The sequence below is a fragment of the Callospermophilus lateralis genome, chromosome 6 (assembly GCF_048772815.1).
Source record: "Callospermophilus lateralis isolate mCalLat2 chromosome 6, mCalLat2.hap1, whole genome shotgun sequence".
Classification (NCBI taxonomy): Eukaryota; Metazoa; Chordata; class Mammalia; order Rodentia; family Sciuridae; genus Callospermophilus; species Callospermophilus lateralis.
Genome location: NC_135310.1, coordinates 38,346,503 through 38,371,090, shown reverse-complemented (window position 1 = coordinate 38,371,090; position 24,588 = coordinate 38,346,503). Strand labels below are relative to the sequence as shown.

General features: G+C 34.0%; 1 protein-coding gene across 1 annotated transcript in view; it reads left to right on the top strand.

The window, feature by feature from the left end:
* The first annotated feature begins 8,043 nt into the window (after positions 1–8,043).
* Positions 8,044–24,588, top strand: part of LOC143401828 (protein LEG1 homolog) — a 52,174-nt gene continuing 35,629 nt past the window's right edge. The window contains exons 1-5 of the mRNA XM_077109721.1: positions 8,044–8,344; positions 9,827–9,910; positions 11,433–11,617; positions 12,526–12,626; positions 18,739–18,977. Of these exons, the coding sequence (XP_076965836.1) occupies positions 8,044–8,344; positions 9,827–9,910; positions 11,433–11,617; positions 12,526–12,626; positions 18,739–18,977 (910 nt within the window). The remainder of the gene's footprint in view (positions 8,345–9,826; positions 9,911–11,432; positions 11,618–12,525; positions 12,627–18,738; positions 18,978–24,588) is intronic.

The window sequence follows — 24,588 nt, the reverse complement described above, 5'->3', positions numbered from 1 at the left end:
TTTGCTTTATATGAGAGAATGGTCCAGATATTCTTCCTGTCTCTTTCTGACAGCCAAACATCACCTGCATATCTTAGTATGGAGGGAACACTACAGTTCTACTGTACAATCATTTTCATGAGCTACATGATGAAGTTCAAGGAAAAGAGCTGCTGAGTGGTGTGTACTCCCATTATGCTGGGACTCCCAGGGATTCTGCATTGTCAAGTTAGCAACAAATCTCCAACACTAGAGCTTATCATATAGTGTGTGATCAGCACATGTAGTCTTATAAGCTTCATGCACATAATTCCAATTTTGGGAGGATTCAGCTGAAGGAAGTACAATATGCAAGTATAGCAATTTGAGAATATTTTGAGATCTTGATTAATTCAGAACAAATGGCACACTATTTTACTGATAGATAAAGTTAAACACAATCACTCTGAAGATCCAAAAGTGAATTTCCATATTTGTCCAGATCTCTACCATATTTTAACACTCTCAGTTATCAGTATTATTCATGATCCATAATGTAACCTCTGATTTTGAGCAGTAATGTAATAGGAAAATAAAGCAAACATTGTAAAGAATCCACTGAATCACAAATAAATATAGATCTTCTTGCAGATGATTTCTGTAAAGCCAACCTCCATGGAAGCTGAGTAGGTGGGGTGCTTTAAGGAAAAGATAAAATCAACACAAAATGATTAAACATAAAAATATAGATTTTTTTCATCACTAAGCTACTTCCCCAACTCTTGTATCTAACTTTTTGAGAAACTGACATAATTATATATCAATTTGAATTCCCACCATTAGTTGTGGATTCTGATTTCTCCAACACTTGCCATTACCTTTTTTTATAATAATCATCTTAGAGTGTGCAGAGTGTTATCTACTGAGATTTTAATTTGCATTTCCCTGATGGCTAATGATTTTCTTTTCATTCATCGAGTGGCACATACATGACTAATTTTGAGAAATATCTATGGATCCTTTGCCTTTTTGGAAAAAGAGTGATCCTTTTATTGTTGAGTTTCTCTCATCTACTTTTATTTGTTCTAATTAATTATACATGAGAGTAGAATGCATTTTTGACTCATAATACATAAATGGTGTTTAACTTCTAATTCTTCTGGTTGTACATGATGTAAAATTGTGTAATCATATATGTACATAGAGTAATAATGTCTGATTCATTCTACTATCCTTCCTACTTCGATACCCCTCTCATTCCTCCCCCACTTCACTCCCTTCTACCCAATCCAAAGTACCTCTATGTTTTTCTAGCCACCCACCCACTCATGGTGAATTAACATCATATCAGAGAAAACATTGGCCTTTGTTTTTCTGGGGGGATTGGTTTATTTAGCTTAGCATGATATTCTCCAAATCCATCCATTTATCTGCAAATGCCATCATTTCATTCTTCTTTAAGGCTGAGTAATATTCCATTGTGTGTGTGTGTGTCTTTGTATGTATGTGTGTGTGTGTGTGTGTGTGTGTGTGTGCATACATATATCTCACATATATTAATCTGTTGAAGGGCATCAAGGTTGGTTCCATAGTTTGGCTATTGTGAATTGAGTTGCTATACACATTGATGAGGCTGTGCCACTGTAGAATGCTAATTTTAAGTTCTTTGGGTATAAATGGAGGAGTGAGTAACTGGGTCAAATGGTGGTTCCATTCCAAGTTTTCTGAGGAATCTTCATACTGCTTTTCATAGTGGTTGCATAAAGTTGCAATACCACCAGCAATGTACTGCATATAATCAACAATATACTTTGTACACTTTCCCTCAAATCTTTGCCAACATTTATTGTTGCTTGAATTCTTGATAATTGCCATTCTGACTGGAGTGAGATGAAATCTTAATGTAGTTTTGATTTTCATTTCTCTAATTGGAGAAATGTTGAACATGTTTCCATTTATTTGTTGATTGATTATATTTGTTCTTCTGTGAAGTGTCTGTTGAGTTCCTTAGCCAACTTATTGATTGGATTATTTGGGGTTTTGGTATTAATGTTTTTGAATTCTTTATATATCCTGGAGATTAATGCTGTATCTGTGGTGCATGTGGTAAAAATCTTCTCCTGTTCTGTAGACTCTCTCTTCACATTATTGATTGTTTTCTTTGCTGTGAAGAAGCTTTTTAGCTTGATTGCATCTCATTTATTGATTCTTGATTTTACTTCTTGTGCTTTAGGGGTTTTGTTAGGAAAGTGATTTTAAAACAAATGTGGAGTGTTTTCAAGTGTGGCGTCAGCTTGGAGTACAATTGCCAAAAATTATTAAAAGTAACAAAGGCAGTAGAGCAGATAAGATCTACTGATAATCAGAGGATAACTGAACACACAAAAACAAAGACAGCAGTCTTGGTGTGATCCCTGAAAGATCCAAAAGGCTCACCATGGCATTTAAATAATCCTGGCATGAAGACATATCACCCATCATCTCATCCTTGAGGCAGTGGTAAAAGAAAGACATATTGTTCTTTATAAAATAATGCCTCTATGCAATGGATATTTCAGACAGAGAAGATGGTGAAAACCTGAGTTGTCCAACAGAACATGGAAGCATTTCCTGCAAAACAAAGATAAGTAAAGGCAGAATACAATGGAGTGCTGTTGGGACAATTATGTCAGGGCTCACAGCACAACATTCTTAATGTGTCACCTTGGGAATTGATAAAAAATTCAGAAACAAAAGTCCACTCTGACTTTCCCCATTTTTCCCTTTGAGAGCTGGACATAGAGGGGTTTTCTGACCCACCTCACTTGAAAGTAGGTCATAAGATTCTCAATCTATAGGGGTTCTTCCCTATACCTAGAAGCAGAGAGTGCTCCAGGGAGAGGCCAAGGAAGATCTGAACAAACAGGCCTTGCTGAGTTCCTCCCCAGTTCATTACTATTAGATTGTGCATCCTTTTTGTCCATTACATTTCTATGACTGTCTATTCCTTATTGAACTAAAGCATAAAAGTACAATTTTCTCTGGGTCTCTGGTCTCCTCCTTTCTGAAATCTCTTGTGTCACATAAAATGTGTACAAAAAAGTCTATTATGCTCTTTTCTTATCATCTGCGTTTTGTTTCAGGGGAATTAGCCATGACCCTTGCCATAGGTGAGTAAAGAATGTTAATTTTTTTCTCTCCTACATATGACATATAAAAAAGTGATAGAACACAATAATGTAAGGTAAATTTACATTAAATTTAAGCAAGAGAAAAAAATCCTTTCTTAACTCTAAAATTAAAAAAAAATATATTTCCAGTAGGTTAATTCATTTATGTTACGTGACTCAGGGCTGAATAGAACATGTTAAAATGTATGCATTTATGTGCTATTTTACAGAACATGAACAAATACCTGAAAAATGGAAATTTAAAAATTGGTCTCTAACATGTGTATTGAATATAAGTAACATTTTAAATCATTAGACTTTCTCAATGTTACCATAGGCATTCTGTTGAGACCAATCTGAAGAAGTAAAGAAATGTAAACATTATTAAGCAACATTACTGCATTCCAATTTATACAATTCACTAAGACAAAGCTAAATATGCACATAGAAAAGCTAGACAAAATATTGATTGAAAAATACAAAAACAAAAAAATATGAAAAGTCGATAGATTTACAAAAAACTGTTTATTAAGGCATACATCAATAAAATGAAGATTAAAACTATGAGATTTGTATTTTTTCTTATTAAGTAAAAGAAAAAAAATAGCTGTTAGTCCTTTGTCGCTTCAAATGTAGGAAAGTAGACATTCTGATTAATAGCAGAATTAATTAACATTCTAATTAATGTTTGAAATTTTAATTTTTGATAGAAATTTAGCAATATATGGGTAAATGTTTAAAAATGTTCATATCCTTGAATCCAAAAACTCCAATTATTATAATTTATTCAAGAGAAAATAGAGCAAAGGATATGATATGCAGTAGCATATAGCAAAATTAGGGAAAAGTTTGAATTTGATTTTAGTTCTGTTTCTTCTTCCTTTCAAAATACTGAATGAGGCTAGTTTCTGGCACTTTCCTCTGAGATTAACCTATAGGAAAAATGCCATATAAAAAATAGGACTCTGCAGGAATCTTTGCAATGATGGTTAAACAGTGGTTTTCACCTAAAGCAGGGGTCAGCCAGACAGTGAGCCTAAGAACCTACCTCAATTCTTGCTGTTACTACAGAATGGAGTTGCTGAAGAAAACAGGTGAGGGCAAGAAAACTTCAGGAACCATCAATGTGGATGAAATACAATCCAAGGAGAACCTCTTCCAGATTCTTCTTTTTGGATAACCAAGATGAAATTCCCATGGAAGATTTGTTTGAGTAAGAGGCATTTGACCAGAGTTTCCTGTTGCTTGGGGCTCTTCTTAGGGCTTATCTGTTTTCCATAGACCTCTCATTGGGTTGATTCAATCTCATATTAAAAAGAAGTCAAACTTTGTGGGGAATATAAGTTTATAGAACAAACACGTGGAGCACTGCTATTAAAAAAAAGTCATATTGAATTATAGTTTTTATTAGAAGCAGAAATGTTAAAATACATGATAAAATAATTTAAAATTAGTCTTATAGCATTCTAAACAAGATGAGATGTTACTAGTATGATACAAGAAAACACAAAAAGTATTCAAAAAGAATATTTGATTTAAGAATCACAATGACCGAAATCAAAACCCAATAAATGTGCTAAAGAATGGAAAGTGAGACTGCTGGTAATCAATAATGAGCTCTGCTCCCTCAGATGTTGAAGTATAACATTAGAGAAACACACGAGGAGGCAAGCATATAAAGCAGGGTTTGTTTAAAAAGAAGTGACACAGACTTTCCCCAGGAGGGAGATTGGGGCCATAGCTGGTGTCCTGATACCCCAAGAAGTAAGAGCCTTCTGCCTTTTTATATGTCCTAGGCTTCCTTTGTTCTCCGGTCTCTTTCCCTTAACTCTCTCCTTCTTGTGTAAGTGACTAGGCCCAGGAGTTGCTTGGTAGGATGGCCAAAAGGTGAGATGCAAACGGGCTGGAGGGGCCAAGGTGGAGAGATAAAGACAGGAAGGGGGCAAAATTCACAATTAATTCCCTGTAGGGAGGGACCATCCCTGGGACAGGTTACCTCAGCAACCTTTGGAGAGGGGCAGGTTATCTTGTTAAGGTTGGAAGAAGGGCTCTGAAGGAATCAACATTTCAATCCCTCCATTCTCTGGATCCCACCTTTTCCTATCTGCCTGTCTAATTCTGGCTTCAAAAAGACTGTCAAACCAGAAAATTTAAATCTTCTAGACATAAAAACAAAGAATAAAATTAATAGACAATATTCAAAAATTAAGCCAAGAAATATGTACTTTTAAAGTGGAACAATGGAAATATTTAAAGATATTTTGAAAAAGTAGATATTTTTACAAGAGTTTTAAAGAAAGATAAAAAAATTATGTATAGTGGAAGATATGAGAAAAAGAAAAATCCCTATATCTGGATATATAATAATGGATTTAAGAACATGAAAAAGTCATAACACGTTATAAAAATTTTGTGGAGACCAAAAGCTGTTCATATACAATAATAGATGATTTAGATATTTCACCAGCAGCTATGCAAACAAAAAACAAAAAACACTACCCCCAAAGAAAAACACCACAGAATAAAATTGTGTGTTTCAAATCACTGAAGCAAAGGAAGAAGAAGATTAAAACAAACAAACAAACAAAAAACCTGAGGATTCTGGAGCTAGAGTATCATTTAAGTTTTAAGAGATATGTATCTATTTTTTTCCTGTAATCTAAGCCCTCCAAGTTTGCAATGAAAACCAACCCTTGAATAAGTGTTGGATGAAGATTTTTAAATAAGTGAAAGAATAAGTCTGGAGATGTTACAAGGGATCTATTAAGTTGTAGTCATGAATAAAATTAAATATCTGGACAAATTTTATTTTTGTCTTAGAAAAGTTACTAGAGATTAAAGAACATGTGCCTCAAATATACACATATTTCACTTAGATATATTTATATATAAATATAACTTTAAATTATGTATCCAAAACTAGAATGCTAGGTATCATCAACTAAGTGTCCATCAACAAATAAAAGATAAAGAAAATGTGGTATATATACACAGTGAAATACTACTCAGCCATAAAGGAATGAAATCCTTTCTTTTGTAGCGACATTGATAGAACATTATGCTAAATGAAATAAGTCAGACACACACAGAAAGACAAGTACTACATCATCATATGCATATGTAGAATCTAAAAATTGTCTCAAAGGAGTTGAGATAGGATGATGGCTACCAGAGATGGGAAAGAATAAGGATGAAGAAAAAATGGGGAAAGGTTGGTTGATGGGTATAGTCATGGTTGAAAAGAGTGAAAAGACTGGTGCATATTAGGGTGATTGTGGTAACAATTATGTCCAATATATTTCAAAAAGCTAAAAGAAAAGATAGTGTTTGTACCTTGAAAACGTGGTGGTCAAGGTGATGGATAAGTTTAACCTGATTTAAACATCACATAATGTATAAACATTGAAAAATACCATGGTACATCATTATTAATTCCAAATGTTATGTTTTTATGTATCTATTAGAAACAAAATGTAGAAAAGTAAAAATCCTCTTAATGTGTACACTTACAGATTGACGTGTTCCTAATGTTCAGTCTACCAAAGAACATGGTATGACTTGATTGATTGGTACCACAAATTGAACCCAGAAGCATTCAACTCTTAAGCCACAACCACAGCACATTTTATTTTTTATTTTGAGACAGGGTCTTGCTAAATTGCTCAGGGCCAAATTACTAAAGGTCTCACTACATTGCTGAGGCTGGCCTCGAACTTGGAATCCTCCTGCGTTACTCTCTGGAATAACTGGGATTACAGGTGTGCACTATCAAACCTGGCTATATTGGAAAGTTGAATAATTAATTATTGAGTGGCTAGTAGGAAAATAATATGACAGAAATAAAGAGTTAAATCATTTTAAGGAGTATCTAATATCTATTGAATAATACCAAGAGTGAACAGTACTCTTGACATACTATGAAGGATATGGATATAGTTATGCTAATAATTGAGATTTTTCCAATGTATTGCTTTTTGACTATGTGTAAATGAAACCCATATGACAATCATTGAAATGAGAAGATTATTATTTCTAAGGTAAAATTCAGATGTAGGAATTCAGTTCAACCTCATAGTGCCACAATCTCCTGGTCTCAGGCACCTCCAACTTTGTATTCTGTAATTCCTGCAATTGTGTCATGTGCTTAGGGATCAGGATTGAGGTTTATATTTATAATCCAAGTCACAATATGGAGGAAGGAAAGGAAAGTGGCATATTCCTTCCACTTATGAACATGCCCCAGAAGTCGTGGATGCCATCCATTTCTGTTTATGTACCAATGGCCAGAACTTAGTTATATGGTTGTTTGTACAAGGGACACTGGAGAGTTAGTCCTAATTCTAGGAGACCATGTTCTTTGCTAAAATTTTAAGATTTTTTTTCTGAAAAAAATGGAGAAAGGAGATTTGTAGTTAATTAGCAGTCCCCCCACCCCATAAAATGGCTTTTCATTTCTTTCTCAAAGCAGAAATGTATAACTGGATCACACATAATATTTTAGCATATCTTCATATATTATTACAAATCCTAATATCTCTGGTTTCAATTATTCAATATTTCTTGTGAAATGTGTGAAAGTCTACATGAGAAGGAAGCATTTGAACACTATTGGGTGATATATTTTGTTACCATGATGTAGACTAGAAAACTTCTGGAAAGTTTTATATTAACAAAATAGTTTCAACTTATATATTATAAGAAACCTACTCTTATATTTAGTTTCAGGCACAGTGTGGTGATACTGAAAATGTGGCAAAACTGAATTATTTTAACTGATTAACTAACCTACCAATTTCCTCTACATCTATCTCTATCTGATCCAAAAGGGTGGGGGAAGCTAAATGATAGTAAGGTGTGATGCAAGAAATTATCATGACTTCCTCCTCCATGCTCTAATAAATACCCTGACACAACTTTAATCCCATGTGTTGGCACTATGGCTTTTCTTACTTGCTGGGCCTGTGTACTAGTTGGTTGTCTTTCTGCTTCTTTAACAAGAGCTTCTGACTTCTCTGACCTGTATCCTCCTCTGTGGAAGGAGAGTCCTGGTCAACTCAGTGATTACCCAGTGGAGAATGGAAAGTACATTATTAATCCTTGGGTATTTTCTGAGAAAATGGGGGTGTATAAAATCTTATTGAACAAAACAGCCACTTATTTTGCAAAATTTGCTCCAGAAAATGAACAAAATCTTTTATGGGGATTGCCTCTGCAGCATGGCTGGCAATATACTTCAGGTAAGAAAGATTCTCATTTTCATTCTCATCATCTATCCATACAAACAAGAAGAGTTTGAAAAATAGGACTCTGAGTATGCCATACATGTCTTGAAAGTTAATTCCTTTTCTTTCCCCTTTTCTCCTCATAACTATCATTTTCCACTCCCTCTTCTCCAGAAATCTTTCTCTTAAGCATTGTCTTTCTATTAGAAATTTCAATGATACAAAGCATAGTGACCAGCTGCAAAAAAATGTCATATCTAAAGTACAAGCATCTACTGCACACCTGTTAGGTGGTTCCTTGCTTTTAAATACTAGGATGAATAGAAGAGACAAGGGATGTACATTGCAAATAGAACATTATGTCAAACTTTAGTTTAAACTTCTTGAGTCTTAATTATAATGGCCTGATTATGGATATGGAGATATAAATGAGAAGCTACTTGTTCATGAAGATCTTTTTCTGCAACTGCTTGCTTTCCCTTGAAATTAAGTTACATTCCAGTGCATACCCAGAAGATACATTTTGGTCTTGTGACATTTTTTTTTTTGAGAGAGAGAGAGAGAGAGAGAGAATTTTAATATTTATTTTTTAGTTTTTCGGCGGACACAACATCTTTGTTTGTATGTGGTGCTGAGGTTCTAACCCGGGCCGCACACATGCCAGGCAAGTGCACTACCGCTTGAGCCACATCACCAGCCCACATTTTGGTCTTAAATACTCATGAGTCAATAAATATATTTTTTTTCTTGTTGATAGAAAAAGCTTATGAGAAAGAGTGGTGACAATTGCCCAACATAGACGAAAAATAAATTATTGACTAACAGAAAGAGAGGTGGTTGGAGTGGGTGAAAAGAGAAGAAGAGAAAGAATAAGGGAAAATGAGAATTTCATTTTAAGGAAAATAAATATTATTTTCAAATGTCTATGTCACATACAGTCACCACATGAAACACAATTGGTGATCTGTCTCACTTCACATAGCAACCTTGGTAACTCTTTACTCCATGTAAAATAACTCCTATAATTTTGATCAGAAGGTAGAGAAGGATGTAAAAATGTGAATACTTACAAAAGCCAAAAATCTAAGACCTATAACTCAAAAGTCAAAAATTATAATGTGGTTACTAAAAAGAAAAGCAGTTGGTTGAGATACGGGTAATAAAAGCTGAAGAGTGATGGAAATACAAATACAAGTAATTCAGAAATAAATGTGGGGGCTGGGGATGTGGCTCAAGCAGTAGCACGATCGCCTGGCATGCGTGCGGCCCGGGTTCGATCCTCAGCACCACATACAAAACAAAGATGTTGTGTCTGCCGATAACTAAAAAATAAATATTAAAAAATTCTCTCTCTCTCTCTCCCTCTCTCCCTCTCTCACTCTCTCTTTAAAAAAAAAGAAAGAAATGTGCATCTACAAATAAATGTATCTACTTAAATGATGATAATAACTGTTTCACACTGTGCATTATAAATACTCTTGCACATTTTCTCTCTAGGCAGATTAGCTGATCCAAGCCAAAGGACAGATTGTGGCTATGAATCTGATCATCTGTGTGTCTCTGTGGACAGTTGGTGGGCTGGTAGGTTCACTTAGAGAGCAAAATAAATATTACCATTTCCAAAAAGAAGACATTCAACCTAAAACTTCCGGACTGAGACTAAACAAAATCAATACTCTTTCTTTTAAAAATGAATAAAATGAATCTAGGGTTTAGGGTAGAGCTCTGTGGTAGAGTGCTTTACTAGGTTGAGCAAGGTCCTGGGTTCAATTACTGGCAGCATAGATAAATTAATAAATAAACACAACAGAATCAGTTTGACATATTCCTAGTGGCCTTTATGTCATGTTATAGACTTTACTAGCCACAATGTTCATAATCATATATTCACCTTTTCACAGAACTCCAAGGGACCAATGCTCAGAGTTATATGGCATGTCCTGAAATTGACAGGGAATATTTGGAAAGTGAAAGACTAAGAAGTGTGAGATTAGGAAAACACTGCTTTTCATTCTGCTCAGATCAAATATGTTAAGTATTAAAATTCATAAACATGTCAGAGAATAATACCTACTGCACTCCATTTTATCATTCAGTAATCCAGGGCTTCAGTTGTACACTTAATGCTAAATAACAAGAAATGATTTTCTATATCTTTAATTTCATGTTTAAGTCATGAAAATAAATTACAGAACAACATTTTAGAAATATTTTCCAATTATTAGAAACAAGAACACACTAAATTTTACTTTCTCAGAGTAACACTCATGATATATAACCCTACGTTTTTTCCTCATGCTACCCTGGGTCTTTATTCTCAAAAACTTACCAACAGTTCTACCCACAGACCGAGAGTTTGAGTTTCATTGGTCTCGGATTAGTCTAGTAGTTTGAATCATCATCCTGTTACACTGGAGCATAGGACTGCATTCACAAATGCAGGGACAATCAGTATAAAACCAATATCTAATTAAATTAAAGTATCTAAATCTTCTGGAATAGGTTATCTGTAGGGAGATATTTTCAAGAGTTTTATTTAATTGTCAATCTAATTATTTATTAATCTAATGATTTATTGCCAGAACTTATAAATAAATTTGCTTTAGAGGCACAGAATAAATAAAAAACCTAGTGATTACATGATAAACTTAAATATGTTAAATAGAAAAGATCTGTTAATCAAAACTATAATCATGTTAAAATATTTTAGAAAAAAATACCATTCACAGTACTACCTCAACGAGAGGTTTTGTATCTTTCCCTGGGCAATGCGCTAGTTTTTTTTTTTTTTTTTCCTTTCTAATGTAGTGTTTTAAAAATCAATATTGCCCAATCCATTAAAAATTACCCTTTTCTTTAAAATATTATAATCAAGTACTTTAACCAATATATATTCATGATTATAGGATTATTAACTGAGGCACAACAAAGTTATCTATATGATTCCCAGAGGGATTCTGTACAATATTTTTTTCAATGTGCTAAAATGTTATCACCTTTCTGGATTTGTAAATTTCTCCTCAATGACCTGTGGCTTACTTAAAAATATGCTCTTCAACATTTATTACTGCTTATGGTAATAATAAATCTTTTGTTCTTACAGATTTAAATTATTTTCTTAGTGTAATACCTTTCCTTGCTGCGGTTGATTCTGGCGTTCTGGGGATATCATCAGACCAAATCAGGTTTTTGCCACCACCCAAGGATCAGACGAGGTTTTGTTATGATGTTTCTGGCTGCCACTCATCCTTCTCTGAGATAATGAATAAGTGGATTAACTTTTACCAGGTTTCTTCTTCAAGTTTTATAATTTATACTTTTAGCATATTAAAATAATTTATTTTGTTGTATAATTCTTTTTGTTTAGGATTTTTTGTGCATTGTACAATATTTTTCTTAATATAAAAATATACGTTGTTATGCTAGATACGTTAATAATGTATATTTTACGAGGGCATTACATGTCATTGACATTACCACCCCAATGCAGCATTAACAAATTCTATGCATTCTTCTTTCCTCAAACAAACTACGATACAAATTGTCAACACACAGGCTTTTCTACTGCAGGTGAATAGGTTAGTATGCTTAGTTGGAATTTCAGGTCAACTGTAATTTTAGAAGAAATGTGGTAATAGAATTGTGTTTGGATCAATAATCTCATTTCAGCTAAATTAATAATTAATCACCTGTGATAGAAGCAAACAATTATCTGTTGTTCTGAATTAAATATTCAATGACCAAAACAAAATACATTGGTCAAATATAGATATGGAATAAAATCCATAATGAAAAGATATATTTATTAGTTGTTTAGATTAATTCATTAATTTAGGTATATTTAAACTTAACATTACAACAGTTTTTTTTTCTTCTTGCTGTTCATATTTTATGATAATTTAATGATGTTTGTGGGAAAAAAGTGACAAAAAAGATTTCTGGCCAGTATAAAATATGGACTCTTTGAAGATATTTGAAGTTTACTTCTTCTAGATGCATGCGCTTTACTCAATATAAAAATTTTTCTTTTGCCCTTTACAAAGGGTTATAGACAAAGGCTTTATACCTACTAATTCTTAAAAACAAAATCTTCCTTTCATGTAGAATATTGTGATATTATAAATCTGAACAAAATTAAATTTCAGGGAGAGGAATTGTTAGAGTCTCTCAAATCCTAATAAGTTTCTCCTTTTCAGTATATGAAGTTACCTACTAGTAACTTTGATGACCTTTTGAAATACCTATGGGATGCACATACCGTATCCTTGAAAACCTCTGTCAAATTTTTTGAAGATAGGTAAGAATGGATCTGAAGTCGTTTCTCTTTAATACGATAAATGATTTTTGTCTTATTCATACCATTTTCTTCTTCTTCTTCTAGAGTGATAGTATTTTCTCAATCTTAGTGTTGAATAGCAGGTCTAATCAATGGGAATTACAGTGATGAGGAGTAAATAAGTTATCATGATCGATTTTAGAAGGTATTTTATGATGAGGGGAGGAAATATGAGCCAAAAGAACTGCATTATAAAACAAATGACATGCAATGAACTTTTCTAATTTTACAAATCAAAATATAAATATGTGGAATATATATATATATATATTCCACATATTTATATATATATATATGACAGTGGTACAGTGGTATATACTGGAGAAAATATCAACCAGAATCATGGTTAGCCACACAGCATCTAGATTATCAATCTCTCCTTATACTGTGTGACACAGAAAGCAAGTATAATAATGGTTTGGGTTTGGCAGTGAATGGCACGCTCTAGGCAATGGAAACCTAAGTGTGGCAAAAAGCAGAAACAAAGTAAGGATGATTCACTGGTATTAAACAAGTAGATAAGTAAATCCAGGCAGCCATATCTGAGTCTTTTTTATACCTCTCACTCATCTTTTTCCTACCCACTCAATCTTTTTCAAGGCAAATGCTTGGTTGGTTGATCATAGGGCATTTTCTCTTCTCCTGTTGATATGGCTTCAACAACTGGGTATTAAATTAGTCTCGGAAGAGTTGAACCCCTTGCAGTGTCTGTGATTTAATTTGGGGCTGTACCCATCACAGAAGCTGGGACTCAGTTGCTCCTTCTATGGTGATTGTGGGAAACAGATAAAATTATCCCACTAGGATCTTGAGTAGGGATGATCAACCTTGCTTGATATTTTTGATTGATGATAAATTAATGCCATAGACTACTATGTTTTTCATTTTCAGGTTATCTGGTTTCACAAAGTAAACCAATAGAAAAATATAACTTTGAACACAGGAAACATGGATATTTTAAACTCAGAGAGAGCCAGAGCTTTAGCTCAGTGGTAAAACACTTGCTTAGTATTAGTGAGGCCCTGAGATTTATCCCCAACTCTGAAAGCACACACATAAAAAAGAAAATTTAAAGATACTATGGATTTTTCACTTTTTAGTTTTGTTTCCTTTCCCTTATGAATTTAGATATTCAAGTACCTTGTCTTTATTTCTATTTGTACAATGCAATTATATTTGAAAACAATTGTATTTCTAACAGGCCAAATTTATTTAAAAATTGGTCAAAAAATCATCATTCCTTTTCTTGATAATGAAACTGTGCCTGAGTTGTTCATGAAGGTGCTTAAAATCTTACAGCAGGACAGAACAGCAGGACAGGTATGCAAACTCCCTGACTCGCCAGCCCATCTTCTCATCTTGCACACTGCAGTCTGTAATGCACAGGGATTGCAAACTGGATTTCAAAGGTCAATTCTACAAAGATTTCCCCTTATTCTTTAAGCTGAATTGAGAATAAAAATATGCTTGAACATTTGTAATGTATAATTAACAATAATAAATGGAACAGAAATAGAAGGTAAAAATTACTTCGTTTTGTGAGGAATTTTGAATATTGAGAAGAGGTAATTCACAGCTGCCCTCACTTAATTGTGCAAAACGCCCTGTGCACCTCTTGTCCCTCCCATTCAGGTAGGTCAGAGGACAGGTGAATGTGAGTAGAGCATCCTACTCCAGGAGGGAGGAGGGAGACAGGCCTTAGAGTTGGATGGCTGGTCCTGCTGCTGCTACTTACAGAACTCTGCAGAGATCCTTCCTTGTCTTCTGTTTATTTTCAATTGAATTCAGATGTGATTTAAAAAAATTATTTACTCTAATTTGTATTTATTTATATACTTTTTACATGCTAATGGTTTAAAAAGTCAAATAATTCAAATAGTATTCTCTTCTCCCCCGCCCACCCCCCCAAAAAAAACCCACCATGGCTATACCTCGAAAGACCACCGATATCATCACTTACTTAATTACTTGTGTATTTACTATAATACTTTCTTGCCGCAGCCCGGCTGGCTGGGCAAAATAACCAGGGGGTGACGAATAACTTGTGTACGTTGATACAGCAGGAGTGGAAGCCCTTTATTGTAGAATAAGAGCGGTATTTATACATTTTACACAGCTTATCTAATTAGCATAAAATAGATACAGCAGTCAACCAATAAGGAATCTCCACACTTAATGGCTCGCTTTTGTTACTTCACAAACCACTCCCTCTGGCATTTTGCCAGGCACCATGCAGACTTATTTACAGACTCTAACATTTCTCTGGCAAAATAACAGGTGCCATCCTGACTTGTTTACAGACCTGACTTGTTTACAGACCTTAACATTAATGTTAAGGTACAGGTACGTAAACAAGTCAGGATGGTGCCTGGCAAAATGCCAGAGGGAGTGGTTTGTGAAGTAACAAAAGTGAGCCATTAAGTGTGGAGATTCCTTATTGGTTGACTGCTGTATCTATTTTATGCTAATTAGATAAGCTGTGTAAAATGTATAAATATAGCTCAGATCCTACAATAAACGGCTTCCATTCCTGCTGCATCAATCTTTTCATTTAATTTTCAGCTTTAGGAGTATCCTGTGACACTACTTTAAGTATTCTACCTATAACCTCTAATTAACAAGGTCTGTTTCCGAGCCACTTTCTGCCCCTTCCTGTACATTGTTTTGGTAGGGCACAGCCCCTAGGTGATTCTGAACAGGTATATAATAGGTAAAATTGTTTTGAGACATGGCATATATGAATAATTTTAATTCTGTATTAGTAGTGCCTGAAACTTTGTATCAGTACAGGAATCTAGGATGGTAATATTTTAGCATCTAGTTCATTTCTCTATTAAATTTTAATTTCATTTTTGCTGTTGAAAAGTCTACATGCTCTCTGTTGGTACATCCTTTCTATGTAATCTCTTCCTCCTCTTTCCCATGGTGGAAGCTCTTGAGGTATCTGGTTAACTGAGTCATCCATTCATATTTAAAAGCAGCACTTAGAAGCTTTGAGCTGGTGTCAATGACAATATCCTTAGTTCCTGCAGTTTTACAGAAGTGGGATTTTCAGTCACTTTCAGGGAAAGGTGTCTGGCCATCAGACTCTTGCATCCCATAGACACAGTCCCTCCCTTCCACTGTGACAAGTCTACCCTCTGCTCTACAACCCCAGGGTAAGCAGCAGGTCCTCGGGTGACATCTGTGTGCATGCTTGCCTGTGTACTTTCTACCTGCCTGATTCTAGCCTCCCCCTTCTCCCAGAGGGCATGGCCCTGCCTTAAATTGGGGGAGATTCTACAAATTGTATGAGCATTAATTCTGAGTTTTCCTCTCTGCTTGGGGGATTTAGATTGTTCTTTTAAATATCCAGATTTCACATTTCATGGTGTCTTTCTTATTTTCTGAGTCTATTTCTTCTTATTGTCATTTTAATGGGGCTTTGGTGGGTGGCAAATGTGTAACTCTTTGTTACAAATTGGCATTTTTACTCAAAAAAAACCTTTAACTTAGAACAGTCTTCTCTGTTGTTAACTGGGATCATTTCAGGATAGTTGTATTATATGCTATTTATTTAGGTTGCAATACACATTGTCTACTAATCTACCTCACTTGAAAGTTTGATAATAGATCCTCAGGCAGTTTGAATCTGTCTGAAGGCCTATTGGTGGAAAGCAAATCTCTTAGTGATGACTATCATGGAAGATTCCAAATGTCTGTTCAGGTGTCCTCTCATTTGTCAATCCAGTTGATGAGAACTCTGCTTGTCAAGTTTTGTGAGCTATTTTGAGGTTCTAAGCTGTTGAGTGTTTCTTGAAATAAAGTAATAATGTGTAGAATAAGATTTTTATTTGGATTTCTACAGATCTATTTTCAAATCTTGGCTCCATTTGACCTGGGAATCCAAAGAGTAAAAAAATCTAATTTTCTCATTTTTAAAGTGGCAGTGTACAGTACCTGCCAGGATAATTTGGGAACTAAATGAGAAATGCAGCACCATGTTAACAAATCACTGGTTCCTGGGATGCATTCAGTGCACAGTAATCACAGTCACCAGGACAAGAGATAGGGAGGACAGTAAAACAAGGGTTCTAAAGGCAGATTGTCAAAGTTTATAACCTGGCTGTGAAGTATATAAGCTGTGTGACCCAGTATTTTATAGCTTTGTTCAAAAGAAAGCAGCGTTATCTACACCATTAAGCCTCAGTGTCATACCGCCTGCTCACATGTGTGGGTTCAGCAGGGTGACTCTGCTGGTGCTTCCTGGCCTCACTCTCAGGTGGGTTGATTCTGACCAGCACCAGTAGAGGTGATTGGATAAGCTCTGCTCTGATGCACTTATCTCCTTTATCAGCTGGGTCTGGGCATTGTCCCTGGTGGTGGCAGAGTTGCAAGAGAGAAATCAAGTGTGAAAATTCACTTCAAGCATAAGCTTATGCTTCATCAAGTCAGTTAATACTGACTTGATGAAGTATCCAAATCAAGTCAAATGACCAAGCAGCAGAGGGGGTGGAAGGGTGTCAGGGGTTGGGGTTCTGCCTCTCACCTACTGCAGGCTGGAAAAATAACCTTATAACCTAATCAGTTACCTTCTTCAGGCAAAAACATGATGTAGTGTTTATTTAAGTGAGAGATATAATACTGTGTGGCCTACACAAATTCCAATTAAGTTCTGTAGTCCGGATTCTATGATGGGTTGATTCATGGATATCTATGTTTTCTCTTTATGAGAACCATTTAAAGTTTATTTTTTATGGACACATTCTATTTCACTCATGGTCTTAACTAACCAATAAATCATTCATATGAAGCATTTTCATTGCTTCTTCTGTTCTGTTGTTCATGTGTCCTGTGTGTTTTAAACCAGTTCCCTCATCCCTTTTCACCTCTCCTATGTCTCTGTCTCCCTTGCATTTTGTTCATTACACTGTTACTAGGGCTTAGTGGCTCTTACTCAATATCCATATGAACTGACATTTCCTTTCATTTTTGCTTGATAGAAAACTGATATATTAAGGGTACTGAAACCAATCCCAGCCCTTGTCTTTAAGAATTCATTTCTGGCTACTCTACTAGTTCCAGGCTGGGGGTAGAGAGAATCTTACTAGCATGGGGGTGAAGGGGACAAGAAGTGTCCTCTGGGTTATTTTATGATTTACTTAACACTGTCAAGCTTCTTTTGTCTGGTGAATCCTACATGTGTAATGTCAAAATAAAATTAGATTGTCTAACTTTTAGAAATTAGAATATAATCTGATGTCATAACAAACCTTCAAATATGTGAATAGTTCCATGGGAACACAGAAGAGTGGGAAGTGCTTGATTTTATTTTAGGTGGAGTGGAAAACTTTTTGAAGAAAGAAAATGTTCCAGGTAAGTCAAATGGGGAGTGCAAAGTGTTTTATGGAGAACAAGAATGTTTGCTAAACTGCAAATTGTTTAGCATGCTTACAATGTTCATAGACACAGGAGCCCTGAAATATATAGTTATAAAACCATTTACTACTTTCTAATGTAGTTATTTGTCCCCCAAATAAATGAGATAGTTCAGTTTTTAAGGGAATTTCTCCAGTAGATTTTTTTTTTAAACTGAAGCCATTTAGCAAACTAGACAAGAAAATTAGACCTCTATTTCACTAGAATGTGCAATGTTTTGGGGACTCCCTAACAACAGGACCCAAATTTTACCAAAAATGTCTAAATCCAGCAATAATTTTTACTTTAATCTTGATATTTTTTCTGTATGTTGCCAAGGAATATTATTTAAATGTATCCTTACATTCAGTTATTTTATGTCTTTTAAGTATAATATGCTTAATTCAAAGCATAAAATGCAAACTAAAATATTAACAATAAAATATTTAAAATATTAAAACATTAGCAGATGCATTGATCCTTCCCAGACTGAATTTTAAAATTATGGTTCTTCGTATTTCCTGAAAGATGGACAAAATTCATCACATTAAAAACCTATCTTCTAAGTAGATACAGTATGAATATTATTTATCAGCAAGAGATCATATTTTCTGAAAGAGGGAGGTTGAAATCTGAGATGATTTACCAAAATTAAATACTTTTTTTCATTCTTTAGATACGCCTTTTACTCTGAAGAGGAATCAGAATTTGAGAAAAATTGGATTATTGCCGTGGAATATATAGGTGCATCCCGCATCCCTACAACTTTAATCAGAGTGCATAAATCCCAGAAGGGCCTTCCACCACGAATCCTTGTTAATACTGACATAGCCCCTGTAATCAGTGACTTCACTGTTTTTCAGAACATCGTTTTGTTGGATCTAAGCACTCTTGGCAAAGTGCATAAATCTTCAGGTAAGAATTTTAAAAGAACACTTCATAAATATCAAGATTATATCAAACAGCTAGCCAATGAATCAATTAAATCAAAGTATAGACGTTATAACCTACTTCAAAAAGAAATTTATGATGTTATATAGGTACCTTTTGCATTTTCTAGGTGTAATCATTCTTGATATATGGCAGGACCATTGAATGACCATGGTTCTCACCCTCATTGCCTATTCTTTTATCTGGAGTCCATATTAAAGCTTGGGGTATAAAAAGATTGGATGATTTAACTATAATGATTTTGTTATTTTTCCCAGGTGCATTTTCTTTGATTTCATGGAAAATTGCAATGAAGACACAAACTTCAAGAAAGCTACTTCTAAAGACTTTTGATATACTTTTAGAAATATCTGAGTAAAAACTTCTCAAAATGGTTCAAGACTCGAAAATGGACCACTCTAAATTTTTGACAATGACTTTTAAAAAATGAATATGATCACCATCATGTATCTTTGTCAATTCTGATGTTTGAAAATTATGCTAATTTGTTAAGATTTGTCCATGCATTCCTACCATGAAATCCAATTTATTACTATGATTATTCTGTTCAAGCAATATTTCTTGATTTTTAAATTAATCAATATTTAAATGTTAAGATATAAGGAGACTGCGTGAAGCTACCAAAAGAATCACTATGAAATTAGTAAATAGCTATTAAACTTGTACGTCTCTTTTTGGTGTTATTCTATGTAACATAATTTCATGAAACTCAAAGGGATATACTCTGCTGATTCATAACTAAAATCTGGAACAGTGTGAAATAAAATAGAAGCAGTCAATTTAAATGTCTATAATTCATAACACTGAACTGGCAAAGTATATACTGATTCATCAATTTTTTTCTGAATGTTTCTGCAGAACCCAAGTTTATAGCAATTACTTGATATATATCAAGTTTCCTTCTTTGACCCATAGTTGATAATGAAAAATCCAGGGTCAATTTTTTTAGGGATGTTTCCTTTTAGGAGAAAGAATGTCCAGGATATGGTGATTTCCAAGTTTTCTAATGTAGGTTTTCTCAGGGTTTAGTTCACAGATTAAATCTACCCACCACCTATTGGTAAGTGAAACTGAATAATTTGGTTTGAATAACATGAACTTTGAAGTAGAAAAGTTGTAATTGTAATATGAGCTCTGGGACTAGCCAGTACTGGGTCACTGTTCCAGCGCCCTCTGTATTTCAGCTTGCTTATTGTTATAATAATTAATATGAAACCTAGTTTGCAGGATTATTTTGAGGGTCAATGGAAACATGAATGAAAGGTGACTAACACTCTTCCCAACATGAGGTAGAGATGCATAAAAAGCAGCAGTTGTTACAATAATTGAACTGAGAGATGAAGAGATGAATGTATGCTCTTATGCTCTGTTGGTGGGACAAGCAACAATATATTAAACTGACAAGGGAGGCCTTAAGTGAAAATATGCACACTGTGTAGTAAAACTACAAATCTTCCTTATCTAGAATTTCCTCATGTGATAAACCAGGCCTTCCTTCTTAAAGCAGTAAACGGGAAATTTCTTATATTCAGTCAGTTCAGGAAGAAAGGCATAAACTTACTGGAAAAATTTAGTGACTTAAATTTCCCAGCCCATACTCTGCAGTACAGCAGTGACCAATCATTAGTTCAGCTCAAAGAGTTTTGAATCAGCTCTTTACTGCTCCTATTTTAAATATCTAAGATATACCATGAATGAATATGACATACTACACAAAGCAATAAATAGAAAGCTACAGAAAATACTGGAAATTAAATAATTATAATTAATATTCTAATATTTACAGAATATTATCAGTGTTTTGTTGCAAAAGAAAAGCAATACGATACTATAAAATCCTCATAGACATCAGTGCTGTTCCTCATTAGGCCTCTTTTTAGAAAGCAATAGGTTTAGCTTCAGCTTTGACTTTTTATTTTAAATGCAAAGTTGCTGATCTCTGAGAGTTGTTATCACAAATGTTATATTTATTATAGTGTAGTTTTGCAGTTGATTGGGAAATCTAAAAATGAAAAACATAGTATTTTATAAACAATATATTGCGACTCTAGTGACTTTATCTAAGATCTAATTGTGCTGTTGATAGTCCCTTTTCTCTTGTCTAATAGCCTCATCCCTTCTTTGTAGTCCTTGGAGTAGGTTCAGTAGTTGAGTCATACCAGTAAGCTATAAGGATGGCTACAATCCTAATTCATTTCTAGGACATGCAAAGGGAGAAAACTCTTTGCATCATGCAATATAAATATCAGCCACTTAAGCAACACTAAGAGACAAAATACACAAAGCAATGTGAGCCTCCTGACTCTGTTTTATTTATCTAAAATGGATATAAGATCAGTGGGAAAGATAATAGTAGGTAGTTAATAAGAAATCCTCAATTATGTATGTTTGAATTTATACACATTTTTAAAAACACTCACCCATTCTTTCTTTATTTCTACCTGGTACTTCACTCTTGATAGAAGATACCATTCCTAACACAGCATTTTTGCTTCCGCACCACGTCATGCTCTCTTTCAACTTCATTTTCTGTGCAGTGGGGAAATTTTCGACATCATTTTAGTTATCTGGCATAATAAAAGAGATTATTCTTTGAATTTCCTTCCAAATATGTGTTAACCAAGCTATAGTCTTTGATCAAAATGATGTGGAAATCCTATTATCATCTGTCATTGTGTCGTTTTGGTTTATAGAACCTAGTTTGTGCTAAACTTTTAAAAAAGAATCTTCTTGTGCTTATGGTTACATTGTTTTTATTGCTTTTATTTTGGTACTTATCTTTCATTATACTTTTCTTCACATTTTTACTCCCATTATAAAATATTTTTTTTGAAATTTATAGATTAAACATTTCTTGTCAGTTTTTTATCACAATATTTATCCATTGATATATTGTTAAATAAGCTATTTGTAAAAACTTCAATGGAAATGATGGCAGAAAATGGAAAGATTGTCACTATATTACAATAAAATCACCTTGGGGTCATTATTACTTAAGGTGAAACAACTTATAATATCAAGAGATGAGGTCTGTAGCCTTTCACAGGCCATCAAATCTAATATACATATGCTATCCAAGAAAGAAAAAAATTAATATTTAGGCAGTTGTAACAGTCTTTCTTCCTAAAAAATAATTGTATTTACAAATAAAAATTTTCTACAAGTTAGATAAAAGGATAATTGTGTTACTAAGAAATAAGGTATAAAATTTTAATGCTTAGTAGCTTTTTAAAGAGCTTAAATTGGTAATATTTATTACTAGTAATTCTGAATCTACTGAAAAGGAATAGATTGCAAAATCATTTGGTTGTTTTTGAACTTGTCAAAATTTTGAAGTATTCAGGACCAGACTTTCAGTACTCTATTTGTTTTTTTCTTGCCATGCAATTAACTTTCCATAAATTTTACAAGTCAGAAATGAGGAGAGTGGGGAACATTTGATCTAATCAAATGCAATATATGACCAAGTTGTCTGAAGGGAAACTTAATCTTTGGCCAAGAACTTTTTCACCCATGACATATTACTTTGGACATCATTATTTGATTCTGATTGTCAAATGATCATTTCAATCAATACATCGGTGTAAATAACATTTGCAAATGAATGATTGCCAAATTCACCACCTTTTCCATAATTTCATTATATAAGCAATTGCTCACTGACCTAAAATTATGAAGAACCAGAGCACTTATGTACTCTTAAGCCATAACTTTGCTGTGCTCTGTGTATAATTTATGGTGTTATCTAAAAATTCATTTTAAAGCTTAAGACTTAGTTAAAAGTAGAAATTTTGTTTGAGGTTTTTGTTTCTACAATTGAGATTCTGGGTTGAATTGATCCTTTGTATAAAGTCATCAGTTTGAGGTTTATTATATTAAACTTACCATCCCACCAACTATCCACAGATACGCACAGAGGATCCCCAGAGTCATGGCCACAGTCAGTCCTATGGGTGGGATCAACTAGTCTACTTAAAAGAGAGGACATAGAATTGGATTTTTTAGGCTCATTTCTAGCCTACATACACAAAAATTTTGTCTATCTATTGAGAATATATATAGATAGATAGACAGACAGATATATAGATACATATATATATCTCCCAACTGTTTATTCTCTGGAAAAATTGTCCCCATTCTCACTACTTTCCTTCTTCTACTTCAAAGCGTTTTGCTTTTCATCTCACATTTATTTGCTTACCTTTCCTTTAACATCGTCCTCTATTGTGTCTCCTGGGCATCATTCATTTTCTTAAGTCTCTGTGGTTGTTACTTTTTGCTTAATAACTTTTCTATTCTTCACTAACTCAAAGTTAGGGAGTCAATATTTATATATGTTAAAAAAATCTAGATTCCCTTTTCATTAAATAAATTCTTTCCCATACCTTACCCACTGTTTGACCCTACCTAGATGATTAAGTTAAAATGTACAGTTTAGTGTATATTTTTGTACATTCTGCAAATGATTTCAGTCAAAGACAAGGTGAATTCTCTGCTGAATTCTACCAGGCCTTTTAAAGAACCAGGCCCAAAGCTCCTCAGATTACTCATATTATTACATGGAATATAAATGGGGGGACACTGCCAAATTCATTCTATGAAGTCAGTATCACCCCAATACTTAAACCAGATAAGGACTCACGAGGAAAGAAGACCACAGACCATTATCCTTGATGAAAATAGATGTAAAATTCTTTCATAAAACATTAGCAAATCATATTCATTAACATATTAAAACAAGATTGTAAATCTTGATCAAGGTAGCTTAATTCCAGGGATGTAAGTTTGTTTTAATATACACAAGACAGAAGATGTGATTTTGCCACATAATTAGAATTAAGGGAGGGAAATCATGTAAATAATCTTCATAAATACAGAAAAAGTTTTGACATGGGGCTGGGACTGTAGCTCAGTGGCAGAGAGATTGCCTAGCGTGTGTTTTAATACCAATTCATGATAAAAAACATTGAACCAACCAGAAATAGAAGGAACTAAGCTCAATATTATAAAGGATATAATGACAACCTCATAATGAATGGCAACAAACATAAAGCATTTTTTTTCTAAAATCAAGAACAAGACACTTGAGTATATGCACCTCACTCTCCTATTCATTTAAGTACCTGAGATTCTAGCCAAAGAAATTGTACAAAAGAAAGAAACAAAAGGGATACAAGTAGGCAAGAAAGAAGGCAAATTATCACCGTTTGCAGATGATATGATCCTATACTTAGAAAATACAAAAATCAGGCTGGGGATCTGTCTCAAGCGGTAGCGCGCTCGCCTGGCATACGTGCGGCCAGGGTTCGATCCTCAGCACCACATACAAACAAAGATGTTGTGTCCGCCGAAAACTAAAAAATAAATATTAAAAAAATTCTCTCTCTCTCTCTCTAAAAAAAAAAGAAAAAGAAAATACAAAAATCTTCCCCTAGAAGACCTCTACAGCTAATAAATTCAGCAAAGAAGCAACATACAAACATCAATATAGCAACATACAGTATCAATAGCTTTTCTACACATTAATAATGAATCCTCTAAAAGGAAATTGGGAAAACAATTCATTTCACAATAC